This window comes from Microcebus murinus, chromosome 5 (genome assembly GCF_040939455.1).
Source record: "Microcebus murinus isolate Inina chromosome 5, M.murinus_Inina_mat1.0, whole genome shotgun sequence".
Taxonomy (NCBI): domain Eukaryota; kingdom Metazoa; phylum Chordata; class Mammalia; order Primates; family Cheirogaleidae; genus Microcebus; species Microcebus murinus.
This window is the reverse complement of record NC_134108.1, coordinates 8,469,410-8,488,519: the sequence shown is the minus strand read 5'-3', so window position 1 is coordinate 8,488,519 and position 19,110 is coordinate 8,469,410. Positions and strand designations below refer to the sequence as shown.

The 19,110-nt window shown below is 47.6% G+C and overlaps 1 protein-coding gene across 1 annotated transcript in view; it reads left to right on the top strand.

The window, feature by feature from the left end:
* The first annotated feature begins 452 nt into the window (after window positions 1-452).
* The window catches only part of TMEM181 (transmembrane protein 181), a 70,197-nt gene continuing 51,539 nt past the window's right edge, over window positions 453-19,110 (top strand). Inside the window, exon 1 of the mRNA XM_012759571.2 lies at window positions 453-630. Within this exon, the coding sequence (XP_012615025.2) occupies window positions 500-630 (131 nt within the window). The 5' untranslated portion in view covers window positions 453-499. The remainder of the gene's footprint in view (window positions 631-19,110) is intronic.

The window sequence follows — 19,110 nt, the reverse complement described above, 5'->3', positions numbered from 1 at the left end:
TCCAGCCGTTGACCTTCCCAGCAGGAAAGAGCTCTCTGTCGGTCCTTGGTCCCCCAAGCCCATCTTCCTCCTTGCACCCGTCTCCAGTCTCTTCCCTTCCCAATGCCGGTACCAGAGCGGTGGGCACTTTATATTTTGTCCTGGGCGGCAGACGATGTCGTGTTGGACTTCCTCTCCCGGGGCTGTGGCGGGTGGGCACAGCACCCTCCTCTCCTTAGCCCTCTCGGCGGCCCCGGGACCCCCAGTCCCCCTGGCCGGGCGCGGTGCCCCCCTTGCTCGCCGCGGCGCCCTGGGCGCGCCGGGCCCTCTCCCTCCGCGCCCCCTCCCCACCTCCCCCGCACCTGCTCCTCCTCCTCGGTCCCGCCCTGCGCGCCGGCAGCCCGGATCCGGGCGCTGGGAGGAGAGGGGGCGAAGAAAGCAGCACAAAGGGCGGAGCGGCGGGAGGAGGCGGCGCGGGGCTGGGGCCCGGGAGCGCGGCGACTCCGGAGCGCGGCGCGGCATGGACACCGAGTACCCTGCCTTCGAGCCCCCGCTCTGCAGCGAGCTCAAGCACCTGTGCAAGCGGCTGCAGGAGGCGTACCGCGAGCTGAAGGAGGACCTCACGCCTTTCAAAGATGACCGCTACTACAGGTAGGCGCGGCGGCGACCTGGGGGTGCCCCTGGGGCTTCCGGCCGCGGCGGCGCCTCCCGGACTCCGGCTGCGGCCCCGGGTCCCCACTCAGCCGCCTCGGCCGCGGGGCGCCCGGGCAGGGGCGGGGATTCGGGCTGCGGCGCGCGTGACCGGGGGTCAAGGGCAGATCGGGGAGCCGGGGAGAGGGGCGTTTTCCGCTACCCCAAACCTGAGCCGTGACTCTCGCATCCGGAGAAAGGGACCGCGGGCTTATGTCCCCTCTTTGCTCCTCCCTCTCTCCCTCCGTCTTTCTCCCCCTCCCAGGCCCGCCGCCCCTGCCTCCGCTCCGGCCTTGCTGCGCCGGCTTTGGGGAGACGATCACTCCCCCTACAGCGTCCGGGCGGAGGGCCTTGGCCTCGGCTCTGAGGTCCTCAGGCCCCGGGCTTCGGTGGCAGCCTCTGCGGCGGAGGCGCGCCAAGGGCCGGGGCTGGTGGTCTCAGGCTGAGCGGCACCGCGCGGAGACGCTGCGGGAAGCCATGTATGAGCACTCCCCACCCCCACCCAAGGAGCTTTTGGTTTGGGCCTGGTCGTGTTCATTTCCGTCTCCTTCCCTATGGGCAAGGTGGCAGCTGTGGGGACTGCAGACCCTTGCACAGGGCGCGCCCTGCCTCCCCGTGCTCTGCTGCTCCGATGGGAAAGTGCGTCGCTTTCACCTCCGGGCCGCGCTGTAAGGAAAGGACTCTACCCGGAGGCAGGAGACACAGAACCTAGATTGCTTCTGTTACCTACTAGCTCTGTGGCCTGAGAAAGTCACCTCACTCCGCGCCTCGAGCTTTGTCATCTGTAAAATGGAAAGCTTGACCCAGAAGGTCTCCAAAAGTAGAGGTGCTAGTAACGATTTGCTCGCGCTGTGCTTAGGGCCGGCGAGTGCCTTGCTGTAGGAATAGTCGTGTACACATGCTCAGATGTATCACACTTGTCACTTATTTCCAAAAGCTGAATGGCTTCCTAGGGGATAATCAGCAATGCTTCATGACCATAGTCAGGATTACTGAGTGGAAAAGCCCATTTTTAGAAAAATGTAAAAGATCACGTGATGTAGCTTTGCCATGAGACTCACAGTCTATCTAATGCGGCCTCCTGGGGCACCTGGGAGTAGGTAAAAGAGCCCACAGAGGATTTCGAATCATACTTTTGGAATAAGATTATTTCCAATCTCTTTTCCTACTAATTTCCCTCCACTCTGTTTTTCTTTCCTATATATTTTCTGTTGCTGGGAACAGGTCTTTGGCAAAGGAGCGAGTGAATAGTAAAATGGCCTTAGTGCAGGTAGCAGAGAGAGAACAAAGCCAGCCCAGTGGCTAATCTACAACTGGAACTTCATTGACCCATTTATTCAAGTAATAATTATTGGGCGTCTTCTATGTTCCTGCTGTTGTTCTAGGAGGTGTTGCAAATACAGCGGTGAGCAAGACAGACAGGGCCCCCACTGGCATGGGGATTACAGATGATAGACAAGTGATTACATGTTGATGAGTGCTAGGAAGATAGATAATAAAGCAGGTGACATGACAGAGTGACAGGGTGCTACTTCAAGTGACATTTGTTTGAGAACTGAAGAATGAGGAGCTCACTAGACAATGAGCTGGGAAGGAAAGTTCCAGAAGAGGAAGGAGAAGTGCAAAGTCCCTGAGGCCATAATAACATTGTATTAATATATTCAAGGGACAGACAGAAGATCAGCAAGGCTGGAGCATTGTACTTAGAGAGGTTGTGAAGAGCCGTGAAGGCCAGACTAAGGAATACGGATTGCATTAGAATTGCAGTGTGAAGCCACCGGAGGGTTCGAGGTGGGGGAGGTGACATGAGCAATTTGGCTGCCTGTCCTACAGCAAGCCTTCACATCTTTGCTCCAGGAGCACTGTCCTTAGCTGAGTTCGGTCTTGAAGACAAATGCAGCACTGTTGAAAGGGATCCTAATGGATTCTGCCCCCTGCCATGAGAACGAGTTGGCTGCAGAGTGCTTCGTAATGTTTTGTGTCGACAGAACAGTTAGGCTGAATCACAAAGACTGTTTCATAGTGAGGTGTTTTTAGATCACTGAACTATCAACTATTGCTCCATTGAAGTTTTATATCAATGGAAGGTACCTTTACAAAATGAGGTGAAATACTCTTGGGTTTCTAAGTTGGGAAGCTGCTAGTTACAGCTCCTGCATCTGTCTGGCTGGAAGCAGAACTTGCTACTATGTTGTTTGCTCCTCCTCTTCTCCCAGCTTCGTTTCAGTATTAGTGATTTGTGACTAAAATGCACCAGCCCTTTTTTCCCTGGAGGATCAGGGACTCCCCTCACGTGACTGACAGTTTTCTCATAACGGAGAGGCAAGGAACACAGCTGTTAATGCTCCACTTTCAAAAGATGGGTGGCCCTCTGCTAGCAGGCCTGGTGTTTGCATATTAGCTGCATAATTTGGCATCATTGAAAGGCTGTAGCCATGTGATCAGGGGACGCAGGGTCTTTTCTCCAAAATGATAGATGACAACTGTACTGCCTGCCAGGAAAGGGAACAGTGGGCTGTGGATGCAAGACCCTGGGTTCTAGTCCCAATTCTACCTTTTGCTCATTCCCCAGCCATGGGGGAAACCATTGAATTTCACTGGACAACCACTTTCCACGTCAGAAATATGAAACCCATACCTGTCATCTTCATAAGGATGTTGTAAGACTCCAGTGCTTTGGCCGGGCAAGGTGACTCACACTAATCCTAGCACTCTGGGAGGCTGAGGTGGGAGGATTGCTTGAGCTCAAGTGTTTGAGACCAGCCTGAGCAAAAGCAAGACCCCAACTCTACAAAATATACACAAATTAGCTGGATGTCGTGGTGTGCACCTGCAGTCCCAACTACTGGGGAGGCTGAGGCAGGAGGATTGCTTGAGCCCAGATGTTTGAGGTTGCCCTGAGCTATAATGATGCCACTGCACTCTATCCCTGGTGACAGAGTGAGACCCTGTCTCAAAAAAAAAAAAAAAAAAAAAAAGAGACTCAAGTGCTTTATGAAGAAAACACTAAAGATGCTTTCAGATACAGATGGCAGAACTAGAGCAAGCCAGTCTAAACAATGAAGTAATGGATTGGGTTGTTGACCCAGCAGCTCAATGATGTAATCAAATTCTTTCTTTTTAACTTGGTAGCAAATGGCTGCGATTGGCTCTTGAGGACCACTGGGGCTAATGCTTCTCATTCACACTCAGGGGTAGAACTGGCTGGCTGTGGCTCTCTCTAAAAGGAAAAGAATAGCCTGAAATCTACGGCAAAACTCCTCCTCCATACCCCCACCAGAGTGGTAACAATGAAGAAGACAAACGAGTTGACAAGGACATGGAACTTTCATACACTGTGGATAGGAGCGCAAATTGGTATAATCACTATAGAAACCATGTGGCAGAATCTACTAAAGTTAAACAGACACATTCCCTTCGGCCCCGCCTTTTCTCTCAGGCAGGCACCCTACGTGTCCAAGGACAAGGACTAAAATGTTCCTAACAGCACAAGCTGCAGTACTTCTAGATTGGCCCTCTCATGAGTATTAGCCAAATACTCATCAACAGCAGACTGGATAAATACATTTGGCTCAGTCCGCAATGGAAGTTTATACAATAACAGTTTACAACTACGCACAACAATAAAAGTGAATCACACACACGTAATGTCGCGTAGAACAAGCCAGACACGAAGAGTACATGCTGTTAGATTCCATTTACATAAAAAGGCCAGATGACTCTACACGGTTAGAAGGCAGGATAGTGGTTACCCTTGACGGGACAGTTACTGGAATGGGGCAGAAGAGGGTTTTCTCGGAGCTAGTAACATTCTGTTCTTAATCTGCTCGCTGTTTGGACAGGTATGTTCAGTCTGTGAACATCTATCAAGCTGCAAACAAACCACTGTGTCTCATTGGATGAGGACAGGGCCACTGGCCCTTTCTTGAGCACGTACTGGCAAGAGGGTGGAATTAGACGTGGGGACCTCAGAGTCCCCAGCAGCTGCGGGGAGCCAGTTTTCCCTCAGGCATGGGTCTGCAGGGAGGAAGGGTAACAGCTGCACCAGATGGGGTTCTGTGAGGACGCCGCCGTGGGGAGTGAGTGCCCAGCAGGCAGCCCCTACGTCCAGGGCATGAGGAAGCGCGGAGGGTGACAGGTGCATCCCTCTAGAGCTCAGTTCTCAGAATTGGTGGCTGGCCATTCTGCTGATCTGAACTCTGTTTCTCTCGTGATGACTGTAAAATGCAGAAGCAACGAAGTCAGGCTTGAGTTTTCCTGGACAGTGAAGATACCCAGGAGTGTCCTCATCCAAGCGACTCCCAGAAGCAACACTCCATCCCCTCCTCAGGGCGTGGGGGCCGTGCCTCAGTCTCTCTGGCCATTTTCGCAGGCACATCGAGAGCAGGGGCTGTTTTAGTGCAGGCTTCACGCTAGCCTAGCTTTGGACTCAGGTGCCGGATGCCAGGTTACTCAGCTGGGAGACATTAACGACACCCATGAGAAATCAGAGCGTGGGGCGCCGGCATCAGCGCCAGGGGAATGGGTAGATCAGGGATTCTTGGAAGCAGCTGGTGGATCTTTTAAAGATACAGATGCCCAGGCCTCGCGCTCAAGGGTTCGGGCGTAATTGGCGGGGCTGGATCTCTGGCAGGCTGGAGAACCCATGAGGGGTGCGTGGAGCGAGGGAGGGCAGCAGGCTGAGCGGCCGGGGCATCCCTCTCCCCCCGGACCTGCCCGCAGCAGCGGGAGGGGCAGGCAGGAGCCGGGGCTGCCTGTCCCCATACAAAGCTCAGCGGCTGTCAACCATCGCCTGGCCCACGCTCCAGGCGGCCCCTTCCTTTCCGGACTGCTCAGGTGACAGCCTTAGAGGCCCGACCGAGGGCCACGTGTTCTGTTTAAGGCGAACCCACATCGCTCCACCCTGACGCAGCTGTACTGATTGGTCGTGAACGTTTCGGTGGACCATCTTTTCTCCTCGTTTGCAGTTATCAGAGGCGCGCCACTGTAGCTACTGGCTGGCAGCTCTGTCTGTCTTTGTTTCTTTTTTGTTGGGAGGAGACAGTATCTCTGATGCAACTGTGATTTTGGAAGCAGCTCTCTGTCTCCATCGATTCAAAGTTGGACAGATAACTTCATTCAACTTAAATGCTTGGGGGGACTTGGGCTTAGGCCTGGCTCAGTGATGGAGGCGGGTGTGTTGTTTTCTACTTGGGACCTCATGTGGGCCCCGAGGGGCCAGTGGCGGATGCCAGGACAGGTCGAGAGCCCCAGACACAGCGGTGTCTGAGAGCAGGGCCCAGGGGGCAGCGCCGAGCCTCCCCCAGTCCTGCTGGCTCTCTGCGTCCTACACAGAGTCTTGCTCCATGGATCACTCCGGCCTGTTCTTAGGTCTCAGTCGTCCCCTCGGCCTTGATTTCTTCCCGTCCACCTGCAGCTCTTTGTCCACACGAACTTCCCTCAGCCTGGGCTCCTTTGGAGCAGCCTCACTGTCTTCTTGACCACGTGGCTGGCTGATTTTCCCCACGTTGGGTTGTCACATAAATTGGAGGCATGATCATAGCTAACTGCAATCTTAAACTCCTGGGCTCAAGCGATCCTCTTGCCTCAGCCTCCTGAGTAGCTGGGACTATAGGTGAGTGCCACTACGTCCAGCTAAATTTTAAATTTTTTTGGTAGAGCTGGGATCTTGCTATGTTACCCAGGCTGGTCTCAAACTCCTAGCCTCAAGCAAGCCTCTCGCCTTGGCTCCCCAAAGCACTGGGATTACAGGCATGAGCCACCGCACCCAGCCGAAGCCAGGCAGAACTATTGCCTATATAGCTGAGTTTTTTTTTTTTTTTTTTTTTTTTTAAAGCTGTATCTTGCTTTGAACTGGGAGGAAAAAATAGAGAGACTAATTTCCTGGACAGCAGAGCGAGTATAGCATCCCCGTCTGTTCATCATTCGATCATTCGGCCACAGTGATGACTCAGCTCTGGCAGTTTAAGAGCATCTCTTGGCTGGGCCCGGTGGCTCACACCTGTAATCCTAGCAATCTGGGAGGCCCAAGCGGGCAGATGGCTCAAGGTCAGGAGTTTGAAACCAGCCTGAGCAAGAGCAAGACCCCGTTTCTACTAAAAAAAAAAAAAAAAGAAATAGAAAGAAATTAATTGGCCAACTAAAAATATATAGAAAAAAAATTAGCCGGGCATGGTGGCGCATGCCTGTAGTCCCAGCTACTCGGGAGGCTGAGGCAGGAGGATCACTCGAGCCCAGGAATTTGAGGTTGCTGTGAGCTAGGCTGACGCCATGGCACTCTAGCCCGGACAACACAGTGAGACTCTGTGTCAAAAAAAAAAAGAGCATCTCTTGCCTGATGGTAGCAGAGCAGGGCGGGGCTCTGAGGCTGGACACCGCCTTGTCCCTGGCTGGGCCTCTGGGTCAGTCTCAGGGCCACCGTAACAAACACACAAACTTGGGGGCTTAAGCAGAAATTTACCATCTTGCAGATCTGGAGGCAGGAAGTGGCAAATCGAGGTGTGGGCAGGGGCGGTCACTCCGGTGGGCTGTGGGGAGCCTCTGGCGGCGCTGGCCCTCTCAGAGGACTACTGGGAGGCAGGACTCGGGACACTGCTGCCTTAGGCCACGAGGGGAGTGGGAGAGGGTGCTCACGTGACGACCACTCCCTCTGCAGGCGTCACTCCCCTGGAGCGGCTGTGCCCACCTCAGCCCTGCCTGCGCCAGGGTCCCTGCCACATCCCTCCTCCCCCACCCCATACCTACTTGAGTTATGTGGCTCAGGGCAGACCTGGGACATCAGGATAAAGCCCCTTGTTCTGCAGGTTCAAGGCCAAAGCAGAGGATTTCTTTGTGACCCTGGGACCTGCAGCTGGACTGACGCACCCCGTGCCTGGCACTGCTTACCCCTGCCCTTACGATTTATGGCAAATTGAGGATCTCGTTTGAGCAGCGCTTGGTTTCTTCTGTAGGAAGCAGCTGGGGCGAAGGCTGATCTCCTGTTGCTGGGAGCAGAGCTCTGAAGGGGGGACCCGAGCCACCCCCGGGCCCCGGCGCCGACACGGGGTGCAGCGCACAGGTGGGCGGGCGTGGTCCTGCCAGCCCTGGCTCCTAGGAATGAAGGAACCAAACAGGACTTGGAGAAAACGCTATGAGGAGGCATGGCTGTGCTCTTTCTGTTCTTTTTTTTTTCTTTTTTCTTTTTTTAATTTAGGGCTTTTTAAAAAATCTTTTGAGATTAGGGTCTCACTGTATTGCCCAGGCTGGAGTACAGTGGCGTCATCATAGCTCACTGCAGCCTCAAACTCTTAGGCTCAAGCTATCCTCCTGCCTCAGCCTCCCGAGTAGCTGGGACTACAGGTGCACGCCACCACGCCCGGCTAAGTTTTCTGTTGTTTGTAAAGACAGGGAGGGTCTTGCTGTGTTGCTCAGGCTGGTCTCAAACTTCTGGCCTCAAGTGATCCTGCCACCTCAGCCTCCCAGAGGGCTGGGATTACAGACGCCAGCCCGCCTCTCTTCTTTTTAATACACCCGCGTGGCTGGGAAAGTGCCCTCGTGGCTATATTTGCTCCTGGGGCAGCACATCGCACAAACTCGTGTCGACGTTCAACCTTGAAGTCTGGTCAGGAGCTGAAGATGGGGTTTGCTTCTGAGTGAAGATAACGGCCCGTCTCCCAGGCGTGTCTGTCTAGCGTGACCACGCAGCCTTTCTGCTGCATAACCCCATGCTGGGGGGGGGGCGCGGCCCCCAGTTTAGGATTCAGGCCAACAGAGATTATTTCCAAGTCAATCTGGAAAGGGCAGGCCTGCCTTCTGCCTTGAGGTGGTGATCTAGGAGCTCCAGAACTTACCCTAAATTTAACAAAAGAGAGACAGTGAAAAGAGCTAGGAGCTCCAGAAACGGAGGCCGAGTTCAGCTGCTGCAAGGTGTGATGCAAAGCAAAAGCCATTCCCTCGGGCTGCCATAGAAATTAGAACATACTAGAACTTCTCTGTAGTTCTCATCGTTGAGAGCCATGTCAGAGACACCTAGTGGCATTTGTTGTCACTTTATAAAGATACGGTACTGCAGCATTTAAGACAATTGGTTGCGAGCACTAGTTTCGGCCCCAAAGAGGGAATTTGTTATAAGGGTTCAAGGGTGGTTCACGGAACCAAAGGGCAAAACAGCAACCGGACCCAGGAAGGAGCTGGCACCGGCAGTGCAGACTCCACGGCTCCATCTTTCTGCCCTCTCTCCCCAACGCCCAAACCACTGGCTCTCACATCTGCTGCACATTGGAATTCCTTAGGGAGCTTTGACAATCCTGGTGCCTCCGCCCTACTTCAGATCTGATTTAATTGAGTTGGGTTTAGCCTGAGCACTGGGCTTATTCTAAAGCTCCCCATGTGATTCTAATTTCAGCAAATTTTGAGATCCATTGTCCCAAACTAATTTACTCCTCTGTCCTTTTGTCTCCTCTGCCCAGGAGCCCCCAGTCGTTGGTCGTCACCACTCCTCCCTTCTCCTGCCTACCCTGCCTGGGCAGCCGGAGGAGACCGGTTAGTGGAAGCCCAAGCCCCGAAATCCTGCTGGGTCTTCCCAGGCCGCTCATTCCCCAGTGAATGTGACAACGACCCCAAACCTTCCACCTATTTGCCCTGGATTCAGCTGGCAGGTCCCCTTCTTCCCCTTGGCATTGCTCATATCCACCCCCACCCCCGGCCTCGGCTTCCTGCGCCATCCTGGGGAAGGTTCTCGGGGGCCCAGCCCCTGCCCTTCGCCTCCGCAGACCCCGGAGCCCGGTGCTGACCGGGGAGGCGCGCTCGCCCACGCTGACTGGACTGGGACCCACAGCCCCGTTGGCTACACCAGGTGACAACCTGGAGGTGTAGGTCAGACTCTGGCCTGAGGGAGACAGGTGACAGGACAGAGTCAACAGATTGTTTCCAAATGCTGTAGTCTCTGTTGTTCTCTCCAGCGCCCTCCTGAAAGATTAAGCAACCGGCTGTGCTTGCACGGAGCTCTGGGCAGCTCGCGCCCCCACATCCACGCTCCCGCCGCCCTGTCTCACTGCCCTCTCCCTCCTTCCGGTTTCCCTGGGATTGTACCATTTCCAACAGGACCAGCCTGGAAACTTCTGCCTCGAGTTCTGTTTTAGAGGGAACCAAGCTAGGACATCCTTTAAATGTTGAGACAGTCTTGCCCAGTAACTCATAGAAAAAACATGGGCCGGATGTAGAGTGACCAACTGTCCTGGTTTGCCTGGGACAGAGGGGGCGCCGGGAACATGAGACGTTCAGTGTTGATGTTTGGAAAGTCCTGGGCAAACCAGAACCAGCAGGTGGCTCTCACCAGAGGCAGGAGCACTCTCGGCCCCTCACCTCCAAATCACACACTCCCTGGCCCGGCAACTCCCTTCCCTTTGCTGCCGAGGGAAGGTGTCCCCCATTCTCTGCACTGTCAGAAAACAGGTGGGCATGGCACTGGTCACCCGGCACATCCAGTTGAGTCATTTGTTCCATACACATGTGTTGGGTGTCTTTCTGCCCCGGGCTGGCTGCCAGGTCCTGGGAAGAGGAGGACAAGTAAAAGCTGGCACAGTGACGTCACAGGGGAGGACAGTGGAGTGGCAGTGTTCAAACACTGGACATAAATTAAAATACACGTTTCAGTCTGATAAATTGGGGCTGATGCTTAGAAACTCCTTGACTAGGAGAGGCAGAGAAGGGGCAGGGCGGTGGTGTTCTGGTGACTGATTCCTGCTCGGTGGAAGCCCCTGGAGCTCGTGGGGGACACTGGGCTCCCCTGCTCGCCTTGCTGCGCCAGCCGGAGCATGTGGGGCCAGGGCCGGGCCTGCTCACCAGGCTTTGCTATTGCAAATGCCAGAGACCAGCAGGGGCCCAGCAGCATAAGGGCATTTGTTTTAATGGTTGCAAAGGGGGCAAAATGAGATAATATGTGTACACTCCTTAGCATGGTAGTAACATTTATAGTGATTCTGGAAGGTCTGTGAGTAATTATCTCACCTTGGAGACGAAGGAAAGAGAAGAAGAAAACATAATGTTTGTTCACAGGCTTCAAGACTATGGTAGTGTTCCCTAAATAACAAACAGAAAGAGGCTCTCTACAAGAGAATGGTCATTCGTTCTGGAGTAGAGCACTGCGACAGGAATATGCATTCCATAGTAAGTCATGTGTGTTTTCAGGGAGGTAAAGGAAGATGAAGGCTTTAAAGGAAAAATAAAGGAGGATTATATCATTGTTTTGAGGTCATCATCCTTGGCTACAAGAATCACTAACAAGGGTGATGCCAGCGTGAGGCTGGATAGCCAGTTGCTGGGCAGGTGTCCTCACACAAGGGTTTTTGTAGGTAAGGTGTGATGGCCGTTGTGCAAGGTTGTGGTTTTTGCAGAGTCTTTCGTGATAGTTCTTGTTATCAGGCATTTACGCATGAGAACCCTCTCTTTGTAGCCTTCCCAGCTTTATTGGTCAGGTTTGTTTTTTTATAAAACACAAGTGACTCCATTTTGATTCTGGCAACTTTCACATTCCCTCTTTTGATCAAGATCTTTCTCTGAAAGCGTCAATGGTCACTGTTCCAGTGGTTAGGCTTCGATGTCCCTTGGTGCTGGGATGGACCCGTCTTGGTTGCTGGTCCGATCCCATGTTGGAAGGAATGAATGGCAGCTACAAGTCCGTGTCAAAGCCCTTTTAGCCACATTCGAGCAACAAGGGAGGTAAGAAGAGAGTGGCTCTCAGGCTAAGTCTGCCTGGAGCCCATTACTAAGTTCAATTCTGTCTGTTTCGTAGTCTTTTGCCATCGTCTTAGTAGTGCTGGGCCAGCATAAGATGTTAGTTGCACTTCTGCAAAAATTTAACAAGTAACAAAGACAAAGTTTCAGAAGGGAAAACACAAAGTAAAAGAACAGAAATACCACAATACCAGTTGGCAGGATAGTTTTGAGCCGTGAACTTAGGCATAAAGGCAACCGATTGAATAAATCAAACGACCGCTGTCCTGCCAAGTGCGAAGGTAGCACTCAGCAGGGTGAGAGTCTCAGGATGAGATGGAGTCTTGTTCTGATGTCTTGGGAAAAGCTGTCTAGAGCATGGAAATGTCAACTTCTTGTCCTGGTTTGCAGTTTGAATGCTTCTGATTATGATGTAGGGTGGTTTGGTGATTTTTGTGTGACCCATACATTGGGCGTGAGACTTGTTGCTTAAGATTTATCTAGATTCGGCTATAGGGATCAGGAAGACAGTAATTCCTGATTTTAGCAATTCCATAGAAGAAAGTTGAGTTGGAAGACTCTACAAGAACTCAGGATTAGTCTAGTATATGAGTAAATAAGAACTCAGCCACAACGGACAGAGCTACAGTTTAATAACAGGGATTTTACAGGTTTTTTTGAGGAACATAACTTTTTTTTTTTTTTGTAATTCTTGGGAATTTTTTTTTAGTTCAGCATATTATGGGGGTACAAATTTTAAGGTTTCAATAAATGCCCTTTTTCCCCCTCCCCCCACAAGTCTGAGTTTCCAGTATGACCATCCCCCAGATGGTGCACATCTCACTCATTATGTATGTATATACCTGCCCCCTCCCCCCTCCCCACCTGCCCAATACCCTATTACTGCAGTACCTATGTATCCACTTAGGTGCTGCTCAGTTAATACCAGTTTGCTGGTGAGTATATGTGGTCTTTGTTTTTCCATTTTTGGGATACTTCACTTCATAGTATGGGTTCCAGCTCTAACCAGGAAAGTATAAGATGTGCTATATCACCATTGTTTCTTAGAGCTGAATAGTACTCCATGGTATACATATACCACATTTTATTAATCCATTCTTGGATTGATGGGCACTTGGGCTGTTTCCACAGCCTTGCAATTATGAATTGTGCTGCTATAAATATTCGAGTGCAGGTGTCTTTTTTGTAGAGTGTCATTGGATCTTTTGGGTAGATGCCCAGTAATGGGATTGCTGGATCAAATGGTGGATCCACTGTATCGCTTTAAGGTATTTCCATATTGCTTTCCACAGAGGTTGAACTAGTTTGCAGTCCCACCAGCAGTGTAGGAGTGAGGAACATAACTTTTTTTCTTTACATTAATCGCATATGAATCTCAGACTTGTAAATCCATTGAGGTTAGGAAGCCAAACCAAGGCAAATTTTAGATTTTACCTACAATCTTAAGGTTTCCAGTCATGCCGGAAAATGACAGTTTTTATTTACTATAAGGCTGGGAACCCTTGAAGTTAAACATTCTATGCACATTTTCAAGTACGACGTTTCAATCAAAGCCTTGCTAATATAACCAATGTGTCTAATTTTATTCTGCTATAGAGAGCAAATTTTTATTGAATTAATGCAAATAACCATATTGTCATAAGAATTCTCAGGAATAGTTTTGACATTTTGGAGGAACCGAGTAGGGAGAAAAAGCAAATGCTTCAACCTTTGTTCACGAATGTACACTTTACCAAATTGTTGTAAACTATATATAGCTTAAGAGAAAAAAGTCCTTAAATCTAGAAAACAAAACATTTAAGTAAAGAACCAATAATGTTTTAAATAAAAGTCATAAAAACAGCATCTTTATCAGTTACTTAATCTCATGTAATTAATTTTTGTCCTGCCTGATCTCAATTAGCAGTTTCATAAAACCATCAGTATTTTATTATTCTGGGAATAGTTTTTAGTCCATTGACCTTAAGGTTATTAGAAATCTGTGTTCAAGAGTGCTTGTTCAAGTCTTTTCTAGGAAAAGCAATTTTGAACTATAGCTAATTATAAGTGCTTTTAAAGAAAAATCAAAACAATAACTGGATGACAAAAACTTGGAATAGCCATGGTTAAAAATCTGATAAAAATTCATTATAATCAGCAATTGACAAGGAAATTTAGTTATTTCTATTACACACACCATTAAAAGATAATAAACAGAATGATGACTGACAGTGTCACATCAGGACCATTAGACTTTTATAAACTTTACATCATCTTTAGAATACTCACATCAATAACATCTCTATACAAACATAAGTTTAAAGTAGATTTCATATAACAACTACAATTATCAGTGATAACATATTAGATTCTTATGAATTTATATAATTTTTGAAATGCATATTAACATAATAACTGTAACTGAAAGACGACTTGGTATCACACTTATCATTGATAATGTTTCCCATATAATTTACCAAATAAGTCTAATCATTAATATTTCTTTAAGATATGAGATAACATTTTTGAGGTTCTCCAGGGGCTCAACTGGTAAATCTCAAAGTTAATTTTAGATCAAAAGACTTAATTTAGAATTTCGATCCTGGGGAAGCCTGCCAAAGATGTCAAAAAGGTTAAAATACTTGCTTAAAACAAGATCACTGTGAAGTAACAGTCATTTGTTTAACCAGAGTGATAATCAAAGACTTTAAATGCAAAGCAAAAGATGTGTGCATTAAAAAAGCTTAGCCTTTTTAAAGCTCAATTTCCTAAGTAATAAAAAACTTAATAAAGATAACACAGGAAATTATCTAATGCTATATAAATTCTTTTTTTTTTTTTTTTAAAGCCAGTTACCATAAAAGTAAAGAAAAACCTCCAGCAGCATGGTTGTTTTTCCCTAAGGAAAGCCCATTTAGATATCTGTTGAGCCTGCTGACAAGGTAGTTAAATTTAACCAAACACAGGAAGAATGTGTTCAAGATTGTGAATGTACACTATATTCTAAAGGAATATAAACAAGCAAACTGGTACTTTGAGCAGAGGAATGCATGGCTCTCAGAAAAAGTAAAAGCAGGTAGAGTTTCCTTGTTACACGGAACAATTCAGACACAGCCGGCACAGCCAGGACTCTGTGCTGCAGTTATACTGGAGGAGAACATTGCTTGTTTTAGTCCCTCAAGAAAAACATTTTAGTATCAGGCCATACCAGCAGAATTGGAACTGGACGGGGAAAGGGTTACAAGAGCTGGTGAAAAGTTGAAAGAGAGAGTTACCACCCCAGGCCTCATCAGGGAAAAAAAGAGTTGAGGGCAATGACGTGTGACCTGCCAATGACGTGTTGTGAGACACAGGAGAAGTTAAACTTCTGCGATATGAATCTGAGAAGCTTTAAGAGGAAAACTCTACCTCAAGAAATGAAATTACCATTATGAGTGAAAAACACAGCATTTCTGTCTTGAAACTAGGGAACTTAAGTGGATCTCAGGAAGAAATTGTGGCAGAAATAGAAACTGTAGTTTAGAACAGGTGTCCCCAACCTATGGTGAGTTGTATAATTATTTCATTATATATTACAATGTAATAATAATAGAAATAAAGTACGCAATAAATGTAATGCACTTGAATCATCCTGAAACCATCCTCCCTACCCCACCCCCAGTCCGTGGAAACAGTCCCTGGTGCCAAAAAGGTTAGGGACCGCTGGTTTAGAAGACAGCTGTTAAAGAAACAGATTTCAGATCTAAAAATCAAAACCTCTTGCAATTTTACTAAGAGAAGATTAATACTTTAAGAAAACCTTGTTGTTCTAACATAGGACACCAAATTTTTCATTTTGTACTAGTGTATTTTTAATATCAAAGATCAATCTTAGAAAGACACAAATATTTCCCATTTAATTATACCCAATTTGATCACACACACATTTTTTTAAAATAAATTTATCTTTTACAAACCTTATTGCATCTTACTCAGACCTTTCATGACATACATAAACTTTTTGTTTTGTCCTATAGTTCTTTCTTAAACAGTCTTTAGGACAAAAATTTGCCACATAATATTTTTTATATAACACAATACATATACATATACATAAACACAGCTAAACACATATCCACACACACAAATAAAGATCTGATAGCTTTCATTTTAGAATTTTGGTCATGAGACAGTAAAACATACAGCTTCACTGGCTTATAAAAGACACTTGGATCCAAATTGTGTTTTTGATAAAACTGGGATCCATTGACGTGGCTACACTTTATTTGCCCTGATAGATAACCTAATGGAGACTATAGACCAACATTTTGGTAAAGCAGTTTGGTTTTTAAAAATTTATCTTATTTTATTTTATTTTATTTTTGAGACAGAGTCTTGCTTTGTTGCCCAGGCTAGAGTGAGTGCCGTGGCATCAGCCTAGCTCACAGCAACCTCAAACTCTGGGGCTCAAGCAATCCTGCTGCTTCAGCCTCCCAAGTAGCTGGGACTACAGGCATGCACCACCATGCCCGGCTGATTTTTTCTGTATATATTAATTGGCCAATTAATTTCTTTCTATTTATAGTAGAGACAGGGTCTCGCTCTTGCTCAGGCTGGTTTCGAACTCCTGACCTGGAGCAATCTGCCCGTCTCGGCCTCCCAGAGTGCTAGGATTACAGGTGTGAGCCACTGCGTGCGGCCCAAAAATTTCTTTACCTTTCTTTTTTCTTTTCTTTTTTCAGTTTTAAGTGAGTTTAGGGTTAAATTTTCAATGTTTACATTTTAGCCAGGACCGGCTGACTTGTACAAGGAAGACAGAATCTCCAAACAGCCCTGGACTAGTAACAAGTCTCTCCTTTGTTTGCTGGCCCTGCCTGCTTGACTAGGCAACGTGGGCTGGGAGGCATCGCAGCAGGTTTATTTTTGGCTTTTTCTTTTTGGCCCCTGTGTGACAGACAGAGCAATTTTCATGCCAGACAGAGATACTTTATATTATTGCTCTGAGCTCAAGATTCTCACCTGTTTGATCGGAGAGCCTGTTATAAACATTTATCTAGTTTTTTTTTTCTTTTATATTCTCGATCCTTCAATTAACTTTTCCATCACCCTAAGCAGTTGTTAGTCAGGCAAACCTGAATTTACATTGAAAAAGATGTTTCTTAAGTGTAGATTGTTGCTTACCACGGAGCTCTTGTAATTTGTAAAACTGTTGATTTGGAAACTCTTTAAAACTTTTTTTAAAGAAGTCTTGGCTGGCATGCCATAAGCAGTGAGTTTTATCTCTACAGTAGAAAAGTCAACAGATTTAAAGTAAACAGGGAAAAGAGAGAGGGGGGGGAACTTAGAAGGCTCTACATGTTAACTCTATAGTTGCAGGGTGGTTTTTTGTTTCTTTTTTTTACCAAGAGTTTGAATAATGATCATTTGAACTTTGAATTTTCCCATTAGTTTAAAAATGTGCATGGGAACAAGCCGTAATAGGTAGCCAGATGGACTCCCAGGAAACTTGGCATGACAATGATAATCCCATTCCATTTTTTATTAATCGCTCGAGAGCAAAGAAAATTCTATAAATTCTGTCAGAGAATGTCACGAATTTGGATCAGTGTTTCAGATGGTGGTGACCACTCTAGTGGCTTTTAATTAGCCATCCTGTGCCCACTATTTAGAATGTTTATTTTGCTCTTGGAAGACTTTCAGAAACAAGCAGGGGAAATGAGCCAAATCATTCCCAGACACATGTAACTAAACCAAAATCAGAGTGCTCGCAGAATTTTAACCCAGGCATGCAGATCAAACAAAATATTAAATTCGGCATGCAGAAAGAACCGACAGTAAATTCACCAGAAAAGACATGTCTTCAGAGGCAGAATTTAAACCAGAGTACTCAAACCAGAAAGTCTTTCTAACAAAAAGGACTTGTCAGAATAGACAAAAAGTCTTTTATCATCCTAGGAGGGATGTAAGCTCCTTTATTAAGGTGGCCTTCCTACCAGAATTAATCCCAAATAGTATCAAAAGCCTCTACCAAAAAGAAGGAGGCTTGGCCCCAGATGAGACAGATCACAGCAGGAGGGGAGGAGCTCAAAGGCTCCAAGAATCATCCATTTCTTCCTTCCCAGATCTCACTTCTACATCGCTTATGTCAACCCAAGTAACAAACAGAGGCTTCTCTGAAAGAAATTTATATTTTGGGGGGAATAGAGCACTGCAGTGGGAACACACATTCCATAGTAACCTATGTGCACAGTCAGGGAGGTAAAGAAAGACAAAGGATTTTTGTTTTTGTTTTGTTTTAAATAAAATGAGGAGGATTGCATAATTCTTCTGAGGTAATTATCCATGGCTACCAGGATAAATAGCAAAGGTGATGTCAGTCTGAAGTTGGACAGGCAGTTGCTGGGAAGATGTTCTCATAGAAGTATAAAGTTGCAATGACTTTTGTGCAAGGTTGTGGTTTTTGTAGAGTCTTTTGTGATAGCCGCACGAGAACCCTTCTCTTCATGATCTTCTCTGGCTTTACCTGTCAGGGTTTTTTGTTTATTTATTTTTTTAAAGTCTATTTTTAGAAACAGGGTCTTGCTCTGTCACCCAAGCTAGAATACAGTGGTGTGATCACAGCTCACTGCAGCCTTGAACTTCTGGGCTCAAAGGATCCTCTGTCTCAGCCTCCTGCATAGTTGGGAGCACAGGCATGCACCACCACACCCGGCTAGTTTTTCTATGTTTTGTAGAGGCTGGTCTGTGTTGCCCAGGCTGGTCTCAAACTCGTGGGCTCAAGCAATCCTCCTGCCTTGGCCTCCAAAGTGCTGGGATTACAGGCTTGAGCTACAATGCCTGGCCTGACAGGTTTGTTTCATTTTGTTTTAAAGTGACTTCATTTTAATTCTGACAGCTTTCACAGTAGCTAGTCTCCAAAGATGGTACACCTCCTAGGATTCATGTTCTTTTTTCTGTCCCTTCCCCTTGGACCTAGGCTGGTCTTGACTCTCTTTTTACCAACAAGTGTGATGCTGAATGACGTCTGAGGCTAGGTCATAAGAAACCTTGCAGCTTCTGCCCAGGTGTGTTAGAGCATTCATTCTAGAAGAAATCAGCCACTACATTGGAAGTCTTATTGTCCTGGGACTGCCTGGGTGTGTTAGAGCATTCATTCTAGAAGAAATCAGCCACTACATTGGAAGTCTTATTGTCCTGGGACTGCCTGGGTGTGTTAGAGCATTCATTCTAGAAGAAATCAGCCACTACATTGGAAGTCTTATTGTCCTGGGACTTCTATTCCACGAGAAAGCCCAAGCTAGCCCCTTGGAAAAGCCACATGGGGGAAACTGGCTGGCCTGCCCCTAGCTTTCCAGCCACCCAGCTCAGGCATGTCCAGCTGCCATAGTTTGGATGTGGTTTGTCCTTGCCAAGACTCATGTTGAAATTTGATCCCCAATGTGGCAGTGTTGGGAATCGGGGCCTAGTGAGAGGTGTTTGGATTATGGGCAGATCCTTCATAAATAGATTAATGCCCTCAGTGGCGGGGAGTTCTAGCTCTCTTGGGAATGGATTAGTTCCTGGTTCCTGCAACAGCAGGTTTTTTGTTTTTTTTTTAAAGAAAGTCTTGCTCTGTTGTCCAGGCTGCAGTGCAGTGGTGTAATCATAGCTCACTGTAACCTGAAACTCTTGAGCACACAAGTGATCCTCCCAACTCGGCCTCCCAGGTAGCTAGAACTACACCTGCGTGCCAGCATGCCTGGCTAGTTTTTAAAAATTTTTATTTTATTG